General features: G+C 45.7%; 1 protein-coding gene across 2 annotated transcripts in view; it reads left to right on the plus strand.

Moving 5' to 3' along the window:
* The first annotated feature begins 3,884 nt into the window (after nucleotides 1-3,884).
* The window catches only part of LOC141051096 (gastrula zinc finger protein XlCGF66.1-like), a 28,630-nt gene continuing 5,900 nt past the window's right edge, over nucleotides 3,885-26,614 (plus strand). The window contains exons 1-6 of one of the 2 annotated variants that reach the window (XM_073547966.1): nucleotides 3,885-3,948; nucleotides 25,196-25,349; nucleotides 25,479-25,658; nucleotides 25,743-25,866; nucleotides 25,950-26,047; nucleotides 26,246-26,336. In XM_073547966.1, the coding sequence (XP_073404067.1) occupies nucleotides 25,278-25,349; nucleotides 25,479-25,658; nucleotides 25,743-25,866; nucleotides 25,950-26,047; nucleotides 26,246-26,336 (565 nt within the window). In that variant the 5' untranslated portion in view covers nucleotides 3,885-3,948; nucleotides 25,196-25,277. Of the gene's footprint in view, nucleotides 3,949-25,195; nucleotides 25,350-25,403; nucleotides 25,659-25,742; nucleotides 25,867-25,949; nucleotides 26,048-26,245; nucleotides 26,337-26,614 lie in introns of those variants that run through there. The other variant, XM_073547965.1, reaches the window with a different exon arrangement.

Consider the following 26,614-nt stretch of genomic DNA (forward strand, 5'->3'; position numbering starts at 1 on the left):
CACACTTTACTGCTGAGGTAATGCAAAATGTAATGCAAATGATAGGTGTAGAACAGGCATTTCATACACCCTACCACCCACAGAGTTCAGGGAAGGTAGAAAGAATGAACGGGACACTGAAATTGAAAATACAGAAAACCATGGAGCAGACCCATAGACCATGGCCAGAGTGTCTCCCATTAGCATTATTCTCAGTAAGGTACACACCCACGGGGAAAACTAAACTGTCACCCTTCGAGATACTGTTTGGAAGACCACCGAACACAGCGTTGTACTACCCACAGGTCTTAACACTTAATGTGGATAATTTGACAAGTTATGTAATCCAGTTGCAAAAGCATTTAACTCAAATGCATTCTCTAGTTTTCTCTTCCATTCCAGATCCAGATAGTGTGGAAGGAACTCACTGTCTACAACCTGGTGATTACGTATATGTCAAGAAACACTCCAGAAAGACCCTTGAACCCCGATATCAAGGACCTTACCAAGTACTCCTAACAACGCCTACTTCTGTTAAGTTGGAAGGACAACCAACCTGGATCCACGCATCGCATTGCAAACTAGCCACAGGACTTAACAAAGCATAAGAGTGCATAATGTTTTGGTTTGGTTTTGTTGCATTATCTGTAATAATGGTAGCTGCGTGGGACAATCTAAATTCTCCAATGTCCTTGAATAATAAGTTTATACAACATCATGAAAAATTACTGAATGATTGGTCAAATCATTTGCTGGATCTGCACACATTCACCAGTATCAGCCACTAGTATTCCGTTCCTTGTTATTCCTATGCCACCCGAGGAATTATTTGCCTGGACCAGTTGTTCTGATACACTTGCTAATAATGCCACAAATAATGTGAAGTTATGGAACACAACTGTTGGAATACCTATTGTGGGATGGGTAGGATACCCTTGGTGGCAGGGTAATCTTTCAGGAAGTAATACATACCTTCAATATCTGGCATATAAAGGGGGGGCTTGGGTACCCAGGAATAGAACTCGATTAACCTACCTGGGGCAAATTCCAATGTATGGCCTACAAGTTAGTTTTAATGTAACTTCCCACTCTACTGATGCCTTCAAACCAATACTGCTAGAAAGAAGGTTGCATAACACGTCCTGGGAGTATTCCAATTTATTTCCCCAGGGCAATAATGAAACTTGTTTTAATATTTCAGGTAATATACCTTGCAACGAGTCATCTGGATATGAGAAAGGAACTCCCACCTGTGGAAATCCCGATGTAGGGTAGTGTAGCCCTTTAGGACAACTTCCAAATTGGTGTATGCTTCAGAATGTATCTGCGTTCATAGATTTAGTTCATAGACTGGTATTACAACATTCAGCCCTATGGGACCTACCTAGTGACATGTACTGGGTATGTGGAGACAATGCATATAAATGGTTGCCAGTAGGGGTAAAAGGTGCTTGTACTCTGGGTCGTTTGACTCCAGCTACCTTTGTTATTCCGAATGACCAGTTGAATACTCAGAGCATACCTAAACACACGTTGTACAAAAGAGCTGCTGACAATACACCTCGCCTCTCTGGGAGACCACATATAGTGCAGATGAGTGTGGCTAATAAAATTGTCAGCTCTATTTTTATTTATCCTATGATCACTCAAATGTGGGATAAATTAGTCAGGGCTACAGATTACTTAGATGACCAAATATGGGATATATTGGATATATTGAACACCACCGTTGCTGTCCAAAATCATTGTTGTTTGTATCTTCGTAATATATGTGCTATTGAAACTTGTTTTTTGGTGTATCTCTGTATGCAAGAAAAGATGTAGAAATAGATAAGGATGTTTGACTGTAAACAACAAGAATTTAACTATTATTCCTTTGAGTCCTAGATTGACATCTCATTTCTGGCATGAAGGAGCGTACTCTTGCAATGATGGACGTGGCTTCAGTATCTGGGGGATGGAGAAGGTAGAAGACCTGTCTCCCTTGGGCAACCCGTCGGCCTGGGATAGTACCTGGTGAACGAGCCACTATCCGCTGTTGTTGCAGGATCCAGTGTTCCAGATTGTGGAAAATGAAGATGTCAAAGGGGGGAATGATAGGAACTGAAGGAGTTAAATTGAGTTCTGTCTATGTTGCATTCTCTTGTTTAAAACCTTATCTGTTCTTCGAGGAGATGTCTCAGACATCTCCCTTGTGAACCAAGGTCAAATACCTCTGCTTTTTCGCCTAAATGACTTTCTTTGTCTAAAACAAGTTGTAAAATCATTTGTACTGCGCATGTCTGTAAAATGTTTAAATTCTTTACTATAAAAGACGGAAGCCTAACTGATAAGCCAGAGGCGTCTTGGAGGCATCCTGAGTTGTACCATACAGCTGGTGTCTGTGTAGTTCTTCTCCACGGAGCTGATTTAATTAGAGACATATGATGCTTCACACCCAAGAACATCGGTCCTTCAGATGAAAGAGTAATCTGAGGGATCCCGACAGTCCATATTAGCAGAAGGCAGCATTACAACAACATAGTAGAACAGTGCATGTCTCCACGTACTAACTGATAGGTGTGCTCAATTTAACTTCTGGGTCTCCAAATTAAGACACATTGCCTGAGTTTGACCTTTACAACTTGAAGGTACTTTCCTCTCCTGTGGTAGGTACTGTCGGAACGTGTGTTTAGCACGGAAGGGAGTGTGATCGCAGACAGGTGCAGCTGCCTGTCCACAGCCAACGTGGGCTAGCTCACATTCAATAAAATGAACCAGACATGCACCCCACAAGACTTGTCAGTATCTCTTGGCTGACTAGACAACTATACCAGCTGCACCCAAAATTTGTTGTTTGTTTAATTTTGGGGCCTCTTGCTCTTACCACCATTTTACTTTTATTTCATCCCTTTAGCCCTTATTGCAACCATTTTACAGCATAAAAGTTTGGGTCCCCATTGGCTTCTACTGAACTTTGGACTACAGTTCATCCAAGCCAGAACATCCACAGGTTTGCTCATCCTTAGTCGTACACACACGGATCCTCTCAGTACACATCGTACAAACAGGGCTCTGCTCCATACACATCATACACACACGGCTATGCTAAACTTCACACACGGCGTACACACACGGCGTCTGCTCCATACACCTCATATACATGTAGCTCTGCCCCGTACACCTTGTACGCATGCGGCTCAGTTCCGTACACCTCGTATGCACGTGGCTCAGCTCCGTACACCTCGTACACACACGGCTCCGCTCCGTACACCTCTTTCGCACGCGGCTCTGCTCCGTATACCTCGTACCCACGCGGTTCAGCTCAGTACACACAGCTCCACTCCGTACACCTCGTACACACGCGGCTCCGCTCCGTACACCTCGTACACACACGGCTCCGCTCCGTACACCTCGTACACACGCGGCTCCGCTCCGTACACCTCGTACACACGCGGCTCCGCTCCGTACACCTCGTACACACGCGGCTCCGCTCTGTACACCTCGTACACACAGGGCTCCGCTCCGTACACCTCGTACACACACGGCTCCGCTCCGTACACCTCATACACACGGCTTCGCTCTGTACACCTCGTACACACGCGGCTCCGCTCTGTACACCTCGTACACACGCTGCTCCGCTCCGTACACCTCATACACACACGGCTCTGCTCCGTACACCTCGTACACACGCGGCTCCGCTCCGTACACCTCGTACACACGCGGCTCCGCTCCGTACACCTTGTACACACGCGGCTCCGCTCCGTACACCTTGTACACACACTGCTCTCCTCCATCCACCCTGTAAACCCCTCCTGACCCCACACAGAAACTTCCCCTCATCCAGCACCATGACAACCAGCACAGCAGAGTCCTGCATACACTGAGGCCCCTGATCATGTGAACCCTGACTCCTCCCCTCCTGTGACCTCCCCAGGTCCTGTGCGCACAGAGCAGCCATATATGTGGAGTGCGGCTCTGCAGGTGGAGGTAGGTGCTGGAGATTCCCCATTACTGGGCGAGGGAAAGGAGCAGTAACCCCTTCAACTATGAATCTTTTTTTCGTGTTTTTCTGTTGCCACTTTCTAAGAAATACAGAATTTGTGTTTCCTTATGCTCACACCGTACTGTGCCATTTTATTGGACCCTACACAGTGTAATGTGTCCACTGTACCGCTTGTGATGGGGTGTGTGACTGAGCAGGAAGGGACAGCAGGCTGATGAAAATCCAACAACTTTTATTGAGACAGGGAAAATATAACGCCAAACGTAGATTTCTTGGAGTCTGCAAGGTGGAAACACAGAAGGGACAAATCCAGGGGCAGCCACCCGGTAATCTGAAGCCAAGGAATATGTAACAAAAAACCCTAGATTTGGTTGGCAAATGATCTTCAATCCCCTTACATGGCACAAGACCTGGCCGCAGCTGCAGATCCTCGCCCTTCCCAAGACGCAGCATCAACTAACTATGAAATCTCTCTTGGCATCATCCCCCTTGTTGGGTAGAGATATGAACACCCACCCCCTTAAACATAGCTCCAAGGATTAAGAATGTTAAAGAAACCCAGTCTCCAGCCTGTCTGCAGGTTTGTGTATTGGAGATGTCCCTTGCAGAGCGGAACAAAGACAAATATGACCCCACCAGATGCAGGACAAGGATGCTAATGTAGGCCTGATTACAGTATGGTCCATACAAACAGTCTAAGGGTGACACTCTGTTACACTGCCACACAGTATAATGTTCCCACAGTGTCATCATCCCCAACATAGTATAATCTGCCATCTACTGCCATCCCACACACACAGTTATGTTCCCACTGTACCGCCATACCCCCACACACAGACTAATGATCCCGCAGTACCGCCATTCCACTACACACAGTATAATGTTATCACAGTACTGCCATCCCCCCCACACAGAATAATGATCCCACAGTACCGCCATCCCCCACAGTGTATAATGCTCCCACAGTACCGCCAACCCACCACACACGGTCTAATGTTCCCACAGTACCACCATTCCCCCCACACAGTATAATGTTCCCACCATACCGCTATCTCCCGCGCACAGTATAATGTTCCCACGGTACTGCCATCCCACCACACACAGTATAATGTTCCCACAGTACCGCCATCCCCCCGCACACAGTATAATGTCCCCACAGTACCACCATTCCCCCACACACAGTATAATGTCCTCCAGTACCACCATCCCCCACACACAGTATAATGTCCCCACAGTACCACCATCCCCCCCACACACAGTATAATGTCCCCCAGTACCACCATCCCCCACACACAGTATAATGTTCCCACAGTACCGCCATCCCCCACACACAGTATAATGTTCCCACAGTACCGCCATCCCCCCACACACAGTATAATGTCCCCCAGTACCACCATCCCCCACACACAGTATAATGTTCCCACATTACTGCCATCCCCCACACACAGTATAATGTTCCCACAGTACCGCCATCCCCCACACACAGTATAATGTTCCCACAGTACCACCATCCCCCCACACACAGTATAATGTTCCCACAGTACCGCCATCCCCCCGCACACAGTATAATGTCCCCACAGTACCGCCATCCCCCCACACACAGTATAATGTTCCCCAGTACCACCATCCCCCACACACAGTATAATGTTCCCCCAGTACCGCAATCCCCCACCCACAGTATAATGTTCCCCTAGTACCGCCATCCCTCCACACACAGTATAATGTTCCCCCAGTACTGCCATCCCCCCACACACAGGATAATGTTCCCCCAGTACTGCCATCCCCCCACACACAGTATAATGTTCCCCTAGTACCGCCATCCCTCCACACACAGTATAATGTTCCCCCAGTACTGCCATCCCCCCACACACAGGATAATGTTCCCCCAGTACCGCCATCCCTCCACACACAGTATAATGTTCCCACAGTACCACAATCCCCCACACACAGTATAATGTTCCCACAGTACTTCCATCCTCCCACACACAGTATAATGTTCCCCCAGTACTGCCATCCCCCCACACACAGTATAATGTTCCCACAGTACCGCCATCCCCCACACACGGTCTAATGTTCCCACAGTACTGCCATTCCCCCCACACAGTATAATGTTCCCACCATACCACCATCCCCCCACACACAGTATAATGTTCCCACCATACCGCCATCCTCCTGCACAAAGTATAATGTTCTCACAGTATTACCATCTTCCCACACGCAGTATAATTTTCCCACAGTACCGCCATTACCCCATACAGTATCATGTTCCCACAGTACCTCCATCCCCCACAAAGTATAATGTTCCCACAGTACCGCCATCCCCCCACACACAGTATAATGTTCCCACAGTACATACATCCCCACACACACAGTATAATGTTTCCACAGTATAACCATCCCCCCCACACATAATGTTCCCAAAGTACCTCCATCCCCCATCACATAGTATAATGTTCCCACATTACCGTCATCTTCCCACAAATAATAATTTTTCCACAGTTCCACCATCCCCCCACACATTATAAATTTCCCAAAGTACTGACATATCTACCCACACATAATAATTTTGGGTGGTGACCATGGTGGCCATTTTAAAGTCGGCCATTTTGGATCCAACTTTATTTTTTCAATGGGAAGAGGGTCATGTGACACATCAAATTTATTGAGAATTTCACAAACAAACAATGGTGTCCTTGGTTTTAACATAACTTTATTCTTTCATGAGCTATTTACAAGTTTATGACCACTTATAAAATGTGTCACAACCATATTGAAAAGTTTTCCCCCTCCCATATACTAATGTGCCATAAACAGGAAATTGATATCACTAACCATTCCCATTTTATTTAGGTGTATCCATATAAATGGCCCACCCACCCTGTAGTTATGTATATTTCTTATTGATAAAACTCAGATTTTTTTTTAAACACTTACAACTAGGGATGAATTAACGCTGTCATGTCGGACGCTATTCACACCACAGCGTCCGGCAGGCAGCGGTAGTTCCATCTCCGTCCACTATAGCCTCAGTGGCGCCGGCTTGATTTTACTCAGGTTATTGGGGGTTACTCTAGCTGGAAATCAGGTGGGATGTTTGGTCACGCCCATGGTCTTTAAATAGTCGTGCTGGCCTGTGGGCATCGCCGATTATAGCTTGTGTTTTATGCCAAGTGGTTCCGGTCTGGAGAGGTGGTGTTGAAGAGAGAAATTCGTAGCTGGTGGCGTATGATCCGTTGTTACCTTTTCGCCTTCCTATATTTGTGTTTTGTTTTGCCCTGTTCACATTACGGTATTGTCCTGTGTGTATGCGGCGCGGTGCGGTTTAAGTTCTCCCTGTCTGTCATTACTGTGTGGGCTTTGGTGGTTTGACGACTCACTGGGTGGAGGGTGGAGGGTTCAGCTTAGGGCTGAGCAGGAGTTAAGGAAAGGTTGGAGGCTCAGGCATTTGCACCATTAGCAAAAACCCTGGGTTGAGGGTCAGACAGGGTTTTCCCTAGTTGGAGGGACTCCGCAGGGGCCCCGGGTATTTCAGCCTTCTTTGACCTAAGCCCCACGTAACAAACGCTCAGCAGTTGGCGAGCATTAGCCAGTGCTTGGATTTGAAGTTTGAATCCCTGCCCTATGTTTGGCACCTGTTACGCAGTAAATAAACATGCGGGGATTGCCTACCAGTCACTGTAATGCCGTAGCCATCTTGGTAGTGGCATTACTGTATTGGCTGACCATATTCCATCATCCGGGGTTATAAAAGAACAGGGGATGCCACGCTCAGCACACTGATGCCATTGCACAGCTCAGGGACAGTTCTTATTGGAGAGAGAGGGGTTGTCCAGGCCTGTGTGTGCACAGTATAACTAATCAGAGTCCTCTTTGTCCAGGCCTGTGTGTGCACAGTATAACTAATCAGAGTCCTCTAGTGTTTATACTGGTGCTGATGTTGAACCATCATACTAACAGTCCTTTTAAGGGCTAATCTTGGGCTTTGCTGTTTGTATCAGATACTTTCTGCATTTAGTCAGGGAGTGGCAGGAGCAGGGAGAGTGACAGAATGCAGCTTCTAGGCAAGGCTTAGGGCTTTGCAGTCCGTTGTTAAATATATATCTGCTGCACATGACCACGTTATTTTTTTGGGGGGTGAAAAAATTGACCATTGTTATCCATAGAAAATGAAGTACTTTGTGTTACATTTTGGTGGTATATAAGACTACAAAAAAAGTAAAAAAAAAATCTGGATTTAGTTATTCATCCATAGAGTATTATGTACTTTCATTTTGGTATATAACACTCCAAAAAAGTGTTCAAAGTTTCTTCTAGATTGATTTTGTCATCCATAGAGTTTTACATGTTTTGTTACATTACGGTGATATGTAATACTCCAAAAAAAATTTCCCAAATTTTTCTGGATTTAGCTTGTAATCCTTTTATGTGCTCTGTGTTACATTACGATGGTATTAAGCTAACAAAAAATGCTGACTGCTGCAGGTGACAATTTTTTTTTAATTAAACATAAATGTGTATTCAAGACACCTAGCAATTACAAAATTGTGTGCTAAGTGACTGGGAAGTGCTGATGATGGTGCATGCAGATGGCTAGGACATGGGGCAGGTGCAACTACGTCTGTTGCTGGAGCACAAGAAACATCATATATAGGTTCGTGTCCCACTTTGCACGGAGGCATGGTACACTACTTCTAAAGCCAGAGCAGTGCGAACAGGTGCTTGAATAGCAGATAATGCTTTCAGCATGCTTGGCAGCCCTAGCCAAGAGTCTGAATCACTTAATCCTCACCCTGATCCTCCTTCCTCCCACCATGTTGAGTCCCAGGAGACTAGTGATCCCACACTAGGACACTCCAAGGAGCTATTTACAACATCATTTCTTGAATGTGGCCTCTCACCCTGCATTGCCCAAGAGGGACAGGAGTTGCTGTTTAGTGATGTACAAAACTTAGAGCAGCCACGGCCACAAGAAGATGATGGCGTGTAGAGATGGGCGGACACCTGCATAGTCGGGCCTGGCGGGTTCGGCCAAACAGTCACAAAAAGTTTGGGTTTGGTTACCAGAACAGTATCCGAACTCTGGTGATGTGTATGACAGCGCAGCAAACACCGCTTTTGAACTGCAGTAAAATCATCACTGCTGGTCAGACAGCCATGGTTCCTATGCTGTAAAAAATCAGCGTGAGCGCGCAGCTGTGATTGGAGCTATAAAGTTTACCTTCAGTCACTGCTGTTATTTGGAAACTGCTGCTCCCATAAGCCGACGTCTGCTGCCACTAATAATGGCTAGAGCAGAAGCAGCTGATGGCAGTTTTCATCAGCCGATGCCCGCGCTGTTAATTATTTTAAAAATAAACGGCGTTGGTTCCCCTGTATTTTTGATAACCAGCTAGCCAACCCTCCAGCTGGGGGCTGCAACCCTCAGCTGTCAATTTCAGCAAGTTTGATTTTCAAGAATAAAGGTGGTCCCCACTCCAATTTTTTAAAATTATTTAAATAATCAAACAAAACTGCATGGGTTCCCCCCATTTTTGACAATCAGCCTTGCTAAAGCTCACAGATGGGGGCTGGTAAGGAGCCATGGATATTGCTCATCCCAGCCTAAAAATCGTTTTTTGTTCCATGCTGTAATCCATGTCTAGGGGGTAAACAGTTTTCAATCTGGATGGTGCCAAGATGCGACCGTCCATGTTGAGAACCACTGAGGCAACCGCAGGTCACTGAGGCTGCATTTTCAGCTTGGCTGAGCTGCGGTGACCTAGGTGAGATCCATGCTAGCACAGTGAGAAAAAGTCTCACAGTGCAGAGGCGAGTTCACCGTGAGAATTTAATTGCGGCGAACTCGCCTTTGCATCATGAGTCTTTTTCTCATTTTGGTAGAGGGGATCTCACCGACGTCAATGCAGTTCATTGGCGCGGCTGGGAATGCAGCCTCAGTGACCGGCAGTAACCTCGATGATGTCACCGCTGCTGCGCTCGCAGCAGCTTATTTCCCAGTGGCTCTTAGCCTGGACAGTCACATCTTGGCACCGTCCAGGTTGAACACATTTTATCTCTCAGACCTGTATTACGACATGGGACAGAATGACAGTCAGGTGAGGGACAATACAAAATTGACATCAACCCCACAAATATGAACCCCATTTGCCACCGCTACACGGCAAGTGGGAAGAGCCGGGCAAAGCGCCAGAATTGGCGCATCTACTAGAAGCGCCTTTTGTGGGTGGCTGTTTGGGCTGTGACAAAGTCACTGGTAATGTAATAGAGGGGAGATATGTGTCACTACACTTAATGGTATCAGTGATTTGAGACCAGAGTGTTTTCCTCCAGCACACTACGTGTTGTGCGGGTTAAGTTAAAGTTGCATAATGGGCTGGTTTTAGTGGACCTTCAAAGAGCGGTAGGGAGGAGGTCCACCATATCTCCACATGCAGAGCTGACAGGACCTGTGTGATGTCATAATCATGTGGTCAGTCACATGATGGAAAGAGTCACATGGTCTTGGGTTTAAATAACTGGGCTCTAGAGGCAGGCTTTGGTCAGCAAGACTGGAAAGAAGATTCTCCAGTGGTTTTTGTGTCTTGAGGAGAAAGACTGAACCTGGGTTGCTCCAGATCAGGATGTTACTCGCATAAGTATGGAATGTGTTGAAGCGTTTTTGTTTTTCTTTGTTGTTTTCCTGTTTCAGCCTGAAAGGCTGTTTATTTTCCCTTCTTGTTGGTTTATGCCGCATAATAATAAACCAACCAAGGATTTAAAGAGACAGTGTTCCTATTTTCTACCTCAGGATACCACCACATGAGTTGAACTACCACAGGGTTCACCCATCTCTAATGGTGGGGAAAGGCAAATTTTGACTAAGAAAGAAGTTGATGATGAGACAACGCAGTTTCTGATAAGTCAGATTGTTGTTAATTCAGCTGGCAGCAGCGCTTTGTGGGAGGTAAAGCAAAACCCAAACAGGAAGAGAGAGGCAGTGGGGTGACCAGAGGGAGAAGGCGTGCAACTGTTACACAGAGCACCGACACTTGTGAATTTCTCCGTCAAAGATTTAGGTGTTGGACTTTTTAAAGAGAGTTCTGAGATAAAAAATGGTCACTTTCAATCTGTTCCATGACAAGATCAGGAGGTGACTTGACTACTAAGGGCCTAAACGCCACCTGCATAATCAGGCACATCATCTATGCACCCGGTCAACCGAATGCCTGGGTCCACGATTGACGCCAGCGGATGACACTACTGCTTCTTCCTCTGTGTCAGGTGCTTTCCAATCCCCTGTTCATGACACTGGTGCAGATGCCTCCTGCCCTGCACCTGCCTTTGCACATTCTGATAATAGTCTAATTCACCGCACACTCAGAGGGATTTATGCAAATAAGTGCTTATTTTATTATATACAAAACATGTGGGAGCCAAACAAGAATATATAGCACGAAGTAGAAGCGATATAATAACACGACGTTTCGGCTCAGTCCGAGCCTTTATCACTTTTATCGCTGTATTGAAAGTCGGATCTTTGAATAAAGAGGAATAGAACTCCCAAGAGAATAGCCCAAGAAAGATGGCTGTTGATAGGGTGCTATACAGCGGCGCTCCCACGCCTAGCTGCAGTGGCGCCACTGCAGCTAGGCGTGGGAGCGCCGCTGTATAGCACCCTATCAACAGCCATCTTTCTTGGGCTATTCTCTTGGGAGTTCTATTCCTCTTTATTCAAAGATCCGACTTTCAATACAGCGATAAAAGTGATAAAGGCTCGGACTGAGCCGAAACGTCGTGTTATTATATCGCTTCTACTTCGTGCTATATATTCTTGTTTGGCTCCCACATGTTTTGTATATAATAAAATAAGCACTTATTTGCATAAATCCCTCTGAGTGTGCGGTGAATTAGACTATTATTAGTAATAGGACCTACTGGTCCGTTACACCTGCACCTCGCCATTGGACTTGAGTGCACGCTATCCTCCTAGTTACGTTTGCACATTCTGAAGCACCATCATCAGGCACTTCCAAATCGTTGCCCCAGCACAGCGTTCATCTTTCCCTAACCTAGGCCTTGGAACTAAAGAGAAAATTTCCAGCCACCCACTCACAAGCCCAAATGCTAAACGTACACATTTCCAGGCTGATGACTGTAGAAATGTTGCCATTTTGGCTTGTGACACCAAGGATTTCCGCTGTCTCATGGTGGAAGCTGTCCTCAGTACTCAGTCTCCGCCTTGTACCAACACGTATCCTGGAACATCACCTGTGCCCTTACCAACGCACTTACTGGGATTGTCCAATTAATAACTAACATGTGGACAAGTGCTTATGGCTAGGGATGCTAAATTTCAATGACCAACATCACGAAACAATCACTGACCTCAGGGAGACCAGTCAAAGAAAACACTGCGGCAGCCGGCAAAGGCGCTCAGTCACAATGAAATCCTAGGTGCATTGCTCCCTGGGAAATATGAATATGCAAATAAAGTCCATGGAGCCTCATTTAAGAGTCTCAAACACGGGACTAGCCAGATCTTCCTCCAGGGAAGGACCCAGCCAAGGAGTGGCTCCTTTCGGAAACCACCATTACAACCATATTAAGTGGCCCTTTAAGTCAATATCCTTGGCTGGGTCCTTCCCTGGAGGAAGATCTGGCTAGTCCCGTGTTTGAGACTCTTAAATGAGGCTCCATGGACTTTATTTGCAAATTTCAATGCCGGCACACTGAGTGAACATTGTGGAGTGAACATTGCTGGGGCCGAGTCCCACCCTGGCACGGCACATGTGCTCTCGACGAAGAAGATTGCTGGCCCTACTTCTATGGGAGATTCCTCCACCTCCAGCATCAGTTCTTGCACCCCCTCCTACTGCTCCTCATCCTCCATCTCAAATGTGTTACCTCAGAACACGTCATCCACATCAGTCAGGAGCTGGAAGAATCGATCTGTCTCAGTGAAGCGGCATCAGGCTCTGCTGAAGCTAAGTTGTCTAGGAGACAAACTGCATACCATGGCAGAGTTACTTAAAGGAATAACAGAGCAGATAGATGTGTTTTTTGCCGCTGAATCTCCAACCAGGCATGGTCATGTTTGATAATCGGCGTAACCTGGTGGCGGCTGTGAAACTTGGCAAACTCACACACGTACAGTAGTGTTCAAAATAATAGCAGTCCAATATGACTATCCAGATACATCACTGTTTTTGGTATAAATTATATTAAGATATGTCAGACAATTTACCAGTTGGTCCAGTAGATTCTAAGAAAACCAACAAATTCTGCATTCATGATCTGCATGTTTTTGACTCTGTGTATTACAATAATTGAAAGGGGGTGTGTTCAAAATAATAGCAGTGTGGGGTTCAATTAGTGAGGTCAATCATTCTATGAAGAAACGGGTGTGAATCAGGTGGCCCTTATTTAAGGATTAATCCAGGACATGTTGTACATGCATTTATCCTTAAAAGCCTGAGAAATAAGGGTCGTCCGAGACAGTGTTCAGAAGAACAGCGTACTTTGATTAAAAAGTTGACTGGAGAGCGTGAAACTTATAAAGAAGTGCAGACAATGATCGGCTGTTCAGCTAAAATGATCTCCAATGATTTAAAATGGAAGGCCAAACCAGAGAGACGTGGAAAAAAAGTGAAGACTACCATTCAAATGATGGAAGAATAGCCAGAATGGTAAAGGCTCAGCCAATGATGAGCTTCAGGATGATCAAAGACAGTCTCAAGATACCTGTGAGTACTGTGATTGTTAGGAGATGCCTGTGTGAAGCTAATCTCTTAGCAAGAAGTCTCCGCAAAGTCTCATTGTTAAAAAAAAAAAAAAAGACATGTACTGAAGCAATTTGCCAAACTGGCCTAAAGAGAAATGGAGATACATTTTGTGGACTGATGAAAGTAAAATTGTTCTTTTTGGATCCAAAGGATGCAGACACTTTGTCAGACTGCCCTCAAATGCTGCATTCAAGCCACAGTACACTCTGAAGACAGTAAAGCATGGTGGTGTAAGCATCATGATATGGACATGTTTCTCTTACTAGATGCCAGTGGGTCGCCCGCCAGGGCCGTGGGGTACTCGGTACCGGGCCGGTATCTCAGAGGGAAGTGTCACAGTAGTGGTGACCTGGTCCGTGGCCCTGGGCGTCCATTGTAAAAGGGGAATGTTGTTGAGCGTGGATGATGATTAAAGTTTATAAGTGAATGATTCGTGACGCCACCTGTGGTGTTCAGCAATGAAGGTGTTAAGCAGACCCTGCAGATAGATCCTCTGGGACAGATGGTGTGGTGCAGCAATGATGGTGTAGTCCCAGGGCAGTGTAGATGGAGAGCTAGTGAGGAGAGCGTAATGGTGCAGTGTAGCAGTGCTGAGTGGGTTGGCGCAGGAATAAGCGGAGGACACCAGGGCATGTAGTTCCAAAGCTTTACTCACAGTCTGTTGTGCATACATGTGCCCGCATCCGTGCCGTGTCCTCCAGGTCAGGGGCTCAGCCAACCTACAGACAAGATGAAGTACTCCTTTACAGCACTCCACCAACATATGTGCCTTTTCTGAACATCGCCCTTCTAGCGCCTATTTGAAGTACTCCCAGTACTGAGTTACACTGGACTTCCTCCTTTCAGATGTTCTTAGAACTCTACTTGTATGGCAGACAGCTGTAGCCTGCTTTGGGGACTCCTTGCTACTAAGTCCCGGCTCACTTACGTTGCTGTTGTGCCCCCAAGTCTTGTGTGAGAATAAAGTGGTGACAACTTCTATTCCTCCGGTGTCTGTCGCAGGACCATTAGTATCCATACAACCTCGAGGACCGGACCCCGGCCTTGCGCTTAGTACTTGAGGAAGGGCTCTGCTCTAACCCTAATCCTTAGTTCTCCTCTTCTCCTCACGTTCCGTACAAATCAATCTTTCTTATGGAGAGTCAGGCTTTCTATAATCTCTTTCCTGTGCCAGCAGACCCAGGTCACTGAGGTCTGCTGCAGCACTTCCTTCCATCCATCCCACTCAGGGGATTTCCTCTCACAGACTCTGAGTCAGACTCCCCCAGTCCTAATAATCTCCTGCTCTCTTGTGCAGACTAAGCTCCACCCACCTCCCAGCACTCTTCGTGTTCCAAGCAGAGAGCCACCAAAGGTGCTTTGCTACACTACTACGTTGTGTGGGATGCAGGTGTTGGAGTGTGGTCAGGTGTCTCCACCTTACCTGAATGGTGGGGTACCACACCTCAGGAGGAGGAGCAGTACCTCCGTGGTGACTGAACCCTCAGGGGTGCCACATACCCCCCGTTAAACACAGCACGTCCGCGGGCTGCAAATGAAACAAAGATGTTACAAAATAAGGAACATACAAAAATTTTGAAATGCTTAATAAACAGTTCTTAAACTAAACTTCCCAATTTGGGAGGCACTGATTCTTGAATGCTACAAACAATTTAACAGACTATCTATAACTTGGCATATTACCTATTTTAAAGTTATATGGAAGTACTAATTACTAATACGTTAACTACCAATTTAAGTACTGCAGTATCTCTTTCTTTTATCATACACATTTCTTTTAGACCATGAGTGACAACCGCTGATGCCTGGTTCGTCACCTGAATGTAAACCTTTATTTCTTTATTCAACACAGATCTTTATTAAAACATTATCAAATTCTGTCTATTCCGATACCTACTAAGTTCTATTGCTATCAGTATCTTTATCAAAAACTATCATAACAACCTATTCTTATCCTTCACTATAAAATACTAAACAATGATTATTAAGACATTAGTGCAATTATTCTTGGATAAAGTAGACACTGGTCCAGCCCAAAATGTCTTGAAATGTCCTTATGATAAGAGCAGAGCTCCCAGTCCGAGGTAGTTCTTATTTAAAGAAGGCCTATGTAAAACCAAGAGATGGCACCTTAAAAGGCGCAACTATATAAAAGAAAGTCTGTGACTCATTCCAAGTTCATGATCACGGCAGTTCAAATTTCAAAAATACTAATGCCAAAAACTAGGCAAACTTGAAGAAAAACATGATAAACAATGGGGAAAAATAACAAGGGCAAACGTGCCAATACCCTCTTGGGTAACAGTTAGTTATTGTGGAAATGTCCTTTATTGATGATCTTCTCTTGGGGTAGTGGAAGCTGGTTTCTTTTGCTGCTTCCAGGGAAGACTTTCTGCTTTTCCACCTCCTGTGGGTTAATGAATGGTTGGTATTCCTTCTCCCAAGGAGTTAGGTTGGTGGCAGCCTGTGTAGATGAGGTGGCAGCTGGTAGAACTGCTGCCTGTGGTACAGCAGGGGTGGTGACATGTACCAATGGATGTTGTTCCTCAGCTTCAGGTGGTATCTCTGCTGCCTTGGCTTTTGGTCTGACTGCGGGTGAAACTTTTGCCTGTGGCCGCTTGTAGGATGAAATGCGGGTATTATGAATCTCTGGAAGGGGAAACCCATGATGCATAGTAACACCCATCAGCTGCTCAGACTCCTTTGCTGAGATCAGAAGATGTTGAATGGGACGCGCCTGCTCCAGCCTTACTCTTTTCAGCAGGGACTTCATCCAGTTCCCCATCACAGTCAGCTTAGTGCCTTGGAATTGAGAACACAGCTCTTCCAACTGTCCCATGCGGAGTACCGGCCCATTGCACTCAGTGAAAAGAAGCTCAGAGAGCAACCCGATGGCAGGGGCGGCGGTCGTACCTGACGTTTTCTGGCGGTGTTCTGGCTCTGGTGCAGGCACTGGATTACAGCCGGTGGCAGCAGCGGTGACTGGAGTTGCCTGGTCAGAGGTGGGAGATGGTGGTGGAGCGGATGGTGTCTCCTGGTCCGCAAGGGCCTCCGGTGGGACCTGCGCGGCCGAGCTAGGTCCAGGCAGGAGCACAGCTTCCTCCTGCTCAGCTCCCAGGCCCTCTGGTAGCTCCTCCTGGCAGGTAGCGCTCAGTGGCGGTTGCAGCGGGGAGATGGTAACAGGCGCTGCTGATGGCATCACAGCGGCCGCGGGCTCCACAGATGCTGCCTGAGGGAGAACCAGTGCATCGGCGGTGGGTACCGGTAGTGAAGGTACCGCTGGTGTGGGCCCCGCCTGGGCGCGCTGCAGGTTCAGGGTCCAGAGAGCCTCTTTTCTCAGCCCCAGACGGTGAGTCAGCTGGGCAATCTCATCCTCCAGCTGCTGGCGGTCCATTGTGGAAGCAGGGTCGGAGCCTTCAGCTACTGCCCCGGGGAAGTTCAGCTCAACCTCCTCGCGCGCTTCGGGCCTCCTTCCTTCTTCTGTTCTGGCATTCCCTCTCCTTCCTTGGCTCCTTTCCTGCCACAGGGCCTCGCTCCTCCTTCTGGGGGCGGCATCTTCTTCCTACTCCTCCATACCAGGCCAGTATACGAACCCCTCTGCGGGTGGGCCATGTTGCTGTTGCATAGAAGTTTAGGCAGGGGAGGCCCAGGACAGTTCGCACTCTTTTCTTAGGTCCACCCATGTTGTCACACCTTTCTACACCGCGCCGGTGGCCATTTTGAGAGTCCATTTTACAGTCTATCAATTTGGTTATTTTGCACATTTTCAGCAATCACAAGTCCAATAAATCTTCGGCACACAGAACCCGGTGGCACCGGGCTTCGTCATCCTGTTTGTGACGCCAAAAATGGGTATCCCGCCAGGGCCGTGGGGTACTCGGTACCGGGCCGGTATCTCAGAGGGAAGTGTCACAGTAGCGGTGACCCAGTCCGTGACCCTGGGCGTCCATTGTAAAAGGGGAATGTTGTTGAGCGTGAATGATTCGTGATGCCACCTGTGGTGTTCGGCAATGAAGGTGTTAAGCCGAAGCTGCAGACAGATCCTCTGGGACAGATGGTGTGGTGCAGCAATGATGGTGTAGCCCTCCACAGGCAGGGCTGTAGTCCCAGGGCATGTAGATGAAGAGCTAGTGAGGAGAGCGTAATGGTGCAGTGTTCAGCACAGAGATGTAGCAGTGCTGAGTGGGTTGGCGCAGGAATAAGTGGAGGACACCAGGGCATGTAGTTCCAAAGCTTTACTCACAGTCTGTTGTACATACAGGTGCCCGCATCCGTGCCGTGTCCTCCAGGTCAGGGGCTCAGCCAACCTCCAGACAAGATGAAGTACTCCGTTCCAACACTCCGCCAACATATGTGCCTTTTCTGAACGTCTCCCTTCTAGCGCCTATTTGAAGTACTCCCAGTACTGAGTTACACTGGAGTTCCTCCTTTCAGACGTTCTTAGAACTCTACTTGTACGGCAGACAGCTGTAGCCTGCTTCGGGGACTCCTTGCTACTAAGTCCCGGCTCACTTACGTTGCTGTTGTGCCCCCAAGTCTTGTGTGGGAATAAAGTGGTGACGACTTCTATTCCTCCGGTGTCTGTCGCAGGACCATTAGTATCCATACTATCTCGAGGACCGAACCCCGGCCATGCGCTTAGAACTTGAGGAAGGGCTCTGCTCTAACCCTAATCCTTAGTTCTCTTTTTCTCCTCACGTTCCGTACAAATCAATCTTTCTTATGGAGAGTCAGGCTTTCTATAATCTCTTTCCTGTGCCAGCAGACCCAGGTCACTGAGGTTTGCTGCAGCACTTTCTTCCATCCATCCCACTCAGGGGATCTCCTCTCACAGACTCTGAGTCAGACTCCCCAAGTCCTAATAATCTCCGCTCTCTTGTGCAGACTAAGCTCCACCCACCTCCCAGCACTCTTCGTGTTCCAAGCAGGGAGCCACCAAAGGTGCTTTGCTACACTACTATGTTGTGTGGGATTCAGATGTTGGAGTGTGGTCAGGTGTCTCCACCTTACCTGAATGGCGGGGTACACCTCAGGAGGAGGTGCAGTACCTCTGTGGCGACAGAACCCTCAGGGGAGCCACACCAGACCTATTTACCACATACCAGGGATCATTGACCAGTTTGCATATATTAAAATACTTGAAGAGATCATGTTGCCTTACACTGAAGAGGATATGCCCTTGAAATGGGTGTTTCAACAAGACGTCAACCCTAAACACACCAGTAAACAAAATCTTGGTGCCAGTCCAGCAAAATTGAGGTTATGGAGAGGCCAGCCCAATCCCCGGACTTTAATCCAATAGAATACTTATGGGGTGACATAAAAAATTCCTTTTCTGAGCCAAATCCAACAAATGCCAAAAAATTGTGGGATGTAGTCCAAGCATGCTGGACTGGAATAACAGATGACAGGTGCCAGAAGTTGGTTGACTCTATGCAACATAGATGTGAAGCAGTTCTAAAAAACTGTGGGTATACAACTTAATATTAGGTCAGTGATTCACAAGAATGCTAAATTGTCATAAAAAATAGTACATATTGTGAGTTTGTAAAGACAAATGCAGACACTGCTATTTTTAGAACAATTCTATGTACATTTTTTGTAACTTTCTGTAAAGTAGTTAAAAATATATATACATTTCTCTTCATGTTTTGAATTACAGTAGAAAAAAGTGTGCAATGTTCCCAAAGCATGGAAATATAACCTAGTATAAAGATTTTGTTATTAACTCATGTTTCTGAACACACTGCTATTATTTTGAATACTACTGTACCATGCTTGGCACATGTGCTCAACTTGGTAGTTCAGCAGTTTCTGAAAGCGTACCCAGATTTGCTAGAGCTTCTGGTCAAGGTACACCCATCAGCGCCCATTTCCGCAAGTCATCTACAGCTGTCTCCGCTCTGGCACTGTTGCAACAGCACATGCAATGTCACCACGCGCTGGAACTCTACACTGCACATGCTGTCAAGGCTTTGTGAGCAGCAGAGGCCAGTTGTGGAATACCAACGCCAACATTGCTGTCAGTGCTCTGGTCAGCCTCTGAACATAACAACTGAAGAGTTGGTATGGATGCCTGACATTTGTGTGGTTCTCCAAGACTCCACAAAGATGATGAGGGGCAGTGACGCCATAGTCATCGCAACGATCCCAATTCTGTGCCTACTTAAGCAGTCGCTGCTTACAATTTAATATGGAGCTCTGCATGTGGAACAAGTGGAGATGAAGGAAGAAATGAGACAAGGAGATACTACCCAGCCCAGTCTCATCTCATCTGCTCAGTGCAGATTGGTTAATAATGAGGAGGTGGAGGCTGAAGATGAGGAACAGAAGTTTGTTCAGAGCACAACAGAGGCTAGTGCCAACTTTTGTCCATCTCTCCTACGTGGATGAACTGAGGAGGGGAAGGAGGAGATGGAGAGTCATCATGCTGGAGACACGGAAGTGTTGGCTGTCAGGAGCAAGACACATACAGTGGGGAAAAAAAGTATTTAGTCAGTCAGCAATAGTGCAAGTTCCACCACTTAAAAAGATGAGAGGCGTCTGTAATTTACATCATAGGTAGACCTCAACTATGGGAGACAAACTGAGAAAAAAAAATCCAGAAAATCACATTGTCTGGTTTTTTTTCATTTTATTTGCATATTATGATGGAAAATAAGTATTTGGTCAGAAACAAGCAATCAAGATTTCTGGCTCTCACAGACCTGTAACTTCTTCTTTAAGAGTCCCCTCTTTCCTCCACTCATTACCTGTAGTAATGGCACCTGTTTAAACTTGTTATCAGTATAAAAAGACACCTGTGCACACCCTCAAACAGTCTGACTCCAAACTCCACTATGGTGAAGACCAAAGAGCTGTCAAAGGACACCAGAAACAAAATTGTAGCCCTGCACCAGGCTGGGAAGACTGAATCTGCAATAGCCAACCAGCTTGGAGTGAAGAAATCAACTGTGGGAGCAATAATTAGAAAATGGAAGACATACAAGACCACTGATAATCTCCCTCGATCTGGTGCTCCACGCAAAATCCCACCCCGTGGGGTCAGAATGATCACAAGAACGGTGAGCAAAAATCCCAGAACCACGTGGGGGGACCTAGTGAATGAACTGCAGAGAGCTGGGACCAATGTAAAAAGGCCTACCATAAGTAACACACTACGCCACCATGGACTCAGATCCTGCAGTGCCAGACGTGTCCCACTGCTTAAGCCTGTACATGTCCGGGCCCGTCTGAAGTTTGCTAGAGAGCATTTGGATGATCCAGAGGAGTTTTGGGAGAATGTCCTATGGTCTGATGAAACCAAACTGGAACTGTTTGGTAGAAACACAACTTGTCGTGTTTGGAGGAAAAAGAATACTGAGTTGCATCCATCAAACACCATACCTACTGTAAAGCATGGTGGTGGAAACATCATGCTTTGGGGCTGTTTCTCTGCAAAGGGGCCAGGACGACTCATCCGGGTACATGAAAGAATGAATGGGGCCATGTATCGTGAGATTTTGAGTGCAAACCTCCTTCCATCAGCAAGGGCATTGAAGATGAAACGTGGCTGGGTCTTTCAATATGACAATGATCCAAAGCACACCGCCAGGGCAACGAAGGAGTGGCTTCATAAGAAGCATTTCAAGGTCCTGGAGTGGCCTAGCCAGTCTCCAGATCTCAACCCTATAGAAAACCTTTGGAGGGAGTTGAAAGTCCGTGTTGCCAAGCGAAAAGCCAAAAACATCACTGCTCTAGAGGAGATCTGCATGGAGGAATGGGCCAACATACCAACAACAGTGTGTGGCAACCTTGTGAAGACTTACAGAAAACGTTTGACCTCTGTCATTGCCAACAAAGGATATATCACAAAGTATTGAGATGAAATTTTGTTTCTGACCAAATACTTATTTTCCACCATAATATGCAAATAAAATGAAAAAAAACCAGACAATGTGATTTTCTGGATTTTTTTTTCTCAGTTTGTCTCCCATAGTTGAGGTCTACCTATGATGTAAATTACAGACGCCTCTCATCTTTTTAAGTGGTGGAACTTGCACTATTGCTGACTGACTAAATACTTTTTTTCCCCACTGTATGGCCGACTTTATGAACCGCTCCCTTTCCTGTGACCCTCGTATGATATTTATCTTGGCTGAAAAAGTGTGTTGTTTGTTCACCATGCTAGACTCGCGCTACAAGGAGAACTTTGCATCTCTACTTCCTGAGGCGGAGAGGTCTTCGAAAATGGTGCTATACCTCGTCTCCCGGTACTTTCCTGCACGCAACCTCCGATCCTCACAAGATCTCCTTCTCTACTCCCCTCTTATCTCCTCTTCCCACAATCGCATACAAGATTTCTCTCGCGCATCACCCCTACTCTGGAACTCTCTACCACAACATATCAGACTCTCACCTACCATCGAAACCTTCAAAAAGAGCCTGAAGACCCACCTCTTCCGACAAGCCTATAACCTGCAGTAACCACCGATCGACCAAACCGCTGCACGACCAGCTCTACCCTCGCCTACTGTATTATCACCCATCCCTTGAAGATTGTGAGCCCTCGCGGGCAGGGTCCTCTCTCCTCCTGTACCAGTTATGACTTGTATTGTTTAAGATTATTGTACTTGTTTTTATGTATACCCCCCTCACATGTAAAGCGCCATGGAATAAATGGCGCTATAACAATAAATAATAATAATAATACCAGAAGGTCACTGTGGAAAATATGTTGAAAAAATTCCCAGCAGACAATGCTAGCAGCAGGGGGCAAGCTTCCTTGCCCAACCAAGGAAGGGAGATGAGGGAGACAAATAACAGAGGCAGGGGTACAGTGTCAAAGGCCTGGGACTATTTATTGACACCATTCCAGCGTTCATGGTCTGATGACCGGGTATTTTTGACAAGAAGGGAAAAGTTTTTAAAGCTAGTCAAGCAATACCTGTCTGACCAAACCAGCGTACTCCCTAATTCCTCTGTGACCTTCAACTTCAACAGCAAAAAATGTTTTTAAAAATGTTCTGTATTTGAATGAGGCCTACTAGTTGTTGCCTTCAAGGGTATATGGATGACCCTCTTTGTAATTTTTTCTGGCTTTGAACTATGTGCAAAGCCTTTATAAGAATAAAAGTAATGCAACTACACTTAGTTTTTAATGAGGCACTCCAGCTGATGTGTTCAGGGGTGTATGGATAACCCTGCTTGTAATTTTTGGCAGACGTTGCACTTATTTCAGAGCCTTTATGAGTCTAGGAATACCACTACATAACAGTTTAAATATAGTGTGTATGAGGCCCTCTTTTATCTCTAATAACGGGTGTATCTGAGTCACTCTTCCATCTAATTTTTGACAGTTCTTACTTCCTTCATAAATTACACTGAAATGTTCAATTTTTTAATAAATAATACAAATTTTAATAAAAATTCATAAAGATTCAATTTTGGTTTACATAATTTTTTTTTAAATCCTTTTTAAATGTTGCCTTATATGCAAGTCACTATAGAGGCAGGAATGTTTCTTAATATTTTTTTTCCTGTAAACTCCAATTTATCATAGATTTTGAATGTTTTATTGTCAGTCCTTAAAATGGAGTAACAGTATGACACCATTGTTCTGAGCAGCATCTGGAAGTCAGAGATGCTGCCGGGGGATTTCCACATGCTATTCTCCTTCCATTTAGCATTTTTTTCCTCCATTTCAAAATTTTCACTGCTCCTCTGACCTACTTGTTCAGATTTCCCATTGACTCCCATTATACTTGTTAATGGAAAGGGGCATCTGAGCATTAGGAATTGCTTGGTAAGTCCCTACTTAGAACCTATTTTTAAACGTTTCTTCACAACTCTCATTAGTGCAATCATGCAATGTACAAGCCTCTGATTGCTCCGGTGATGCCCTGTACTACTGTAGTGCGGGGTATTATCCCTGCCAGTCAGTGTGATACTAATGGCCCCATACACAGTAGATGAGTGTCGGCCAAACGATCTCTTCTGACTCACCCATACAGATGAACACTCTGCATGCCCGAACCTTCCTGTGGTCTGTATGAGAAAGCTGCTGGCAGATTCCTCTGGCAGAGGATTATATCCAGAGAAAACAAAAGGATCATCCTCTGTAATTTAGCATAACTGATCCTACGCTCACCTATCATCTGCCAGGAGGCCTCCATATGCAGCAGCCGATCCTGCTCAAACTAGCTGGTTTTACTTGAGTTTCGTCTACTGTGTACGGAGCCTAAGAGCTATCTTATTACACTCTGCCTCTGGCATAGCCTAATCGTCTTTCATATGTTGCAGGCACAGAGGCCATTTTTAAGCCTTCAGGTACTACAGCAACCCAGCAGCACACCACGATCGAGTAGTGACAGGGGGTATTAGGCTGATCGAAGGAGCCACGTAACTCTGACAACCTTCTAAAATGCTATGGTTGTTTGCAAATAATTAAACAGTCGGGATTATCGATGCAACTGTGCCCATACCATGCATGTGACAAGCATGAACATTGTGGTGCCAAAAACAGTTGCTGTTTAATTTTAATCTAATGTTTAACATTTGATATAAAGGAGCACCATGTGTTTTGTACTTTATTCATGCTTTTCACAAAAATTGATCCTGCCAATTTTATTTTGTAATATTTTAACATCTTTTTATCTGGTGATTTTCTTCTAATATAAAGAAGCCTAAAAGGAAAATGAAAGGACAAAATATAATACCCAGAGGAAAAAATTGCCGTAGGTTACAAATAACTCCTTTCCTCTGTGTTTTTGGAAACTAAAATGTCTCAAGCTGTTGTTTGTGAACCAGACGGAAGTTCTAACACGATAGAAGATTGCAGCCCGGGGAAGACGGGAAACATTCATACAGGCGGCCGGTGGTGATGGAGTCAGTGACGGACTCTGGCCAGATATGTTTCTAGAGCCGTAGTAGAAGATGAAGATGCCGTCCTCACCATGAAGTAGTTATTTCTCATGTCACGTGTAATGAATATCTCCTGCAGTATTGCTAATGCCGATTCCAGTGTCGGAAAATGAGACGAGAATTAGCGTTATGGGAGATGAGTCTATGAGAAACGTATTCAGCTGCCGACTCCGAGGAAGAAAATGCTGGATGTGTGTGTCGTCTAAAATATATATTTATTATTTTAGTAAACTATAAAATAAATACATTAAAATAATAACATTAGTGATTATACTCAAAATAATGATCCCCAACTAATCCTGTACCACCGCTGTTGGGTCCCCGGCCAGTCTCTGTATTTCCTGGTCATATAGGATCTCTACAACAAATCAGTGGCTGAAGCAGTAACTACAATACCCAGTGAATGGGACAAGCTGACTGTCACCAATTCAAATATTGTTCTAGTGTATACGAACTAACAGTCCAACATTTACATATTCTACCTCCTCATATGTTCCATTATTATCTCCAATAATTGTATTATTACATTGGATTTTTTATGATGTTACATCGTCTTCTTCCTATTCAGGTCCCTAGAATATTGAATCCTCTTAGTGGAAATGTTCTGTATAACAGAATTTTCCTGATTTACCAACGTATCAACGATAGATATGGACAGGAGGAAGAGAGCAAAGAGGATATTAAACCTCACCCTAGAGATCCTCTTCCGGCTTACTGGAGAGGTGAGAGATTCTGATGTTGTCACATTACATCATTCTTATCTATGGGAATAACAGATGGACAGAACTGGAGAGGTGAGGACTCTGGAAATGTCTGTAGTGAGATTTATTAATGTGTCTCTCCATAACCAGGATTACACAGTAGTGAAGAAGACCTCTAGTGAGCGCTGTCAGGCCGCTGGGTCTGAGGGATGGGGAAGACCCCTGAGCCCAATCACAGAGCCTCCACCTCACTCCCTGATACATGAAGACATCAATGACCAGGAGATCCTAGAACTCACCTACAAGATGATTGAGCTGCTGACTGGAGAGGTGACACTGCTGGGAATGCTGGGACATTATACAGTAACACTATGAAGGGACCGGGCGGGATGACGGTATCATTGTATGTGTCAGGTTCCTATAAGGTGTCAGGATGTCACCGTCTATTTCTCCATGGAGGAGTGGGAGTATTTAGAAGGACACAAAGATCTGTACAAGGATGTCATGATGGAGGTTCCCCAACACCTCACATCACCAGGTAATAGACAGGACTAAATGCACACAGCCTATAATTATCTGTATGTAAATAATGAATTCAGTCCCTGTATGTGTTTCCTCCAGTTCTATCCAGTAAGAGGACAACACCAGAGAGATGTCCCCGTTCTCTCCTCCCACAGGACTGTAAACAAGAAAATCCCAATGTCCCTCAGGATCATCAGGTAGATGGATAGAAGGTGTCATGAGATCTCCCCTATGATGTGTAGATGGCTGTGAAGGTCTTGTGCTCAGTCTTGTTTTATCCCCCAGTATTATATGTTTTATACTTGTGTAATGAGAACGGTGGAGATGGCAGGACTAGAGCTGATCATAGATGTGACTTCTACATCTGTCTTTAACTGTTACAATACTCGTTTCAGGGTAAAGATCTGACCCATATTAATACTACAGAGACATATGTGATGGGTTATGAGTGGTGTAAAGAGGAGATTCCTACCTACGGCTACCCAGGTGAGTAATAAACAGTAAGTGTAGAGAAGTCACAGATTCTTTTCGCTATGACTGCTTTATCTTCAGTGTAGTCCATCCATATCACAGTCATGCAGTCACTATTCTGCTAAACTCAAACTGCCCCCATTAGTTTTGGCATTAGAAGTCCTTCTGTTGGAGCGAGGCCTGTCCCGGCCAGAGCTTACAGCCCAGAGAAAGCTCCCTACTACCTGGAATTAGAAGATGCTGACCCTTACCTTCCCAGATCTCTAAACTGCAAAGTCAAAATTTCAGTGTAC

The sequence above is a fragment of the Dendrobates tinctorius genome, unplaced genomic scaffold (genome assembly GCF_039654945.1).
Source record: "Dendrobates tinctorius isolate UK_male_01 unplaced genomic scaffold, ASM3965494v1 ptg000155l, whole genome shotgun sequence".
NCBI classification, from domain to species: Eukaryota; Metazoa; Chordata; class Amphibia; order Anura; family Dendrobatidae; genus Dendrobates; species Dendrobates tinctorius.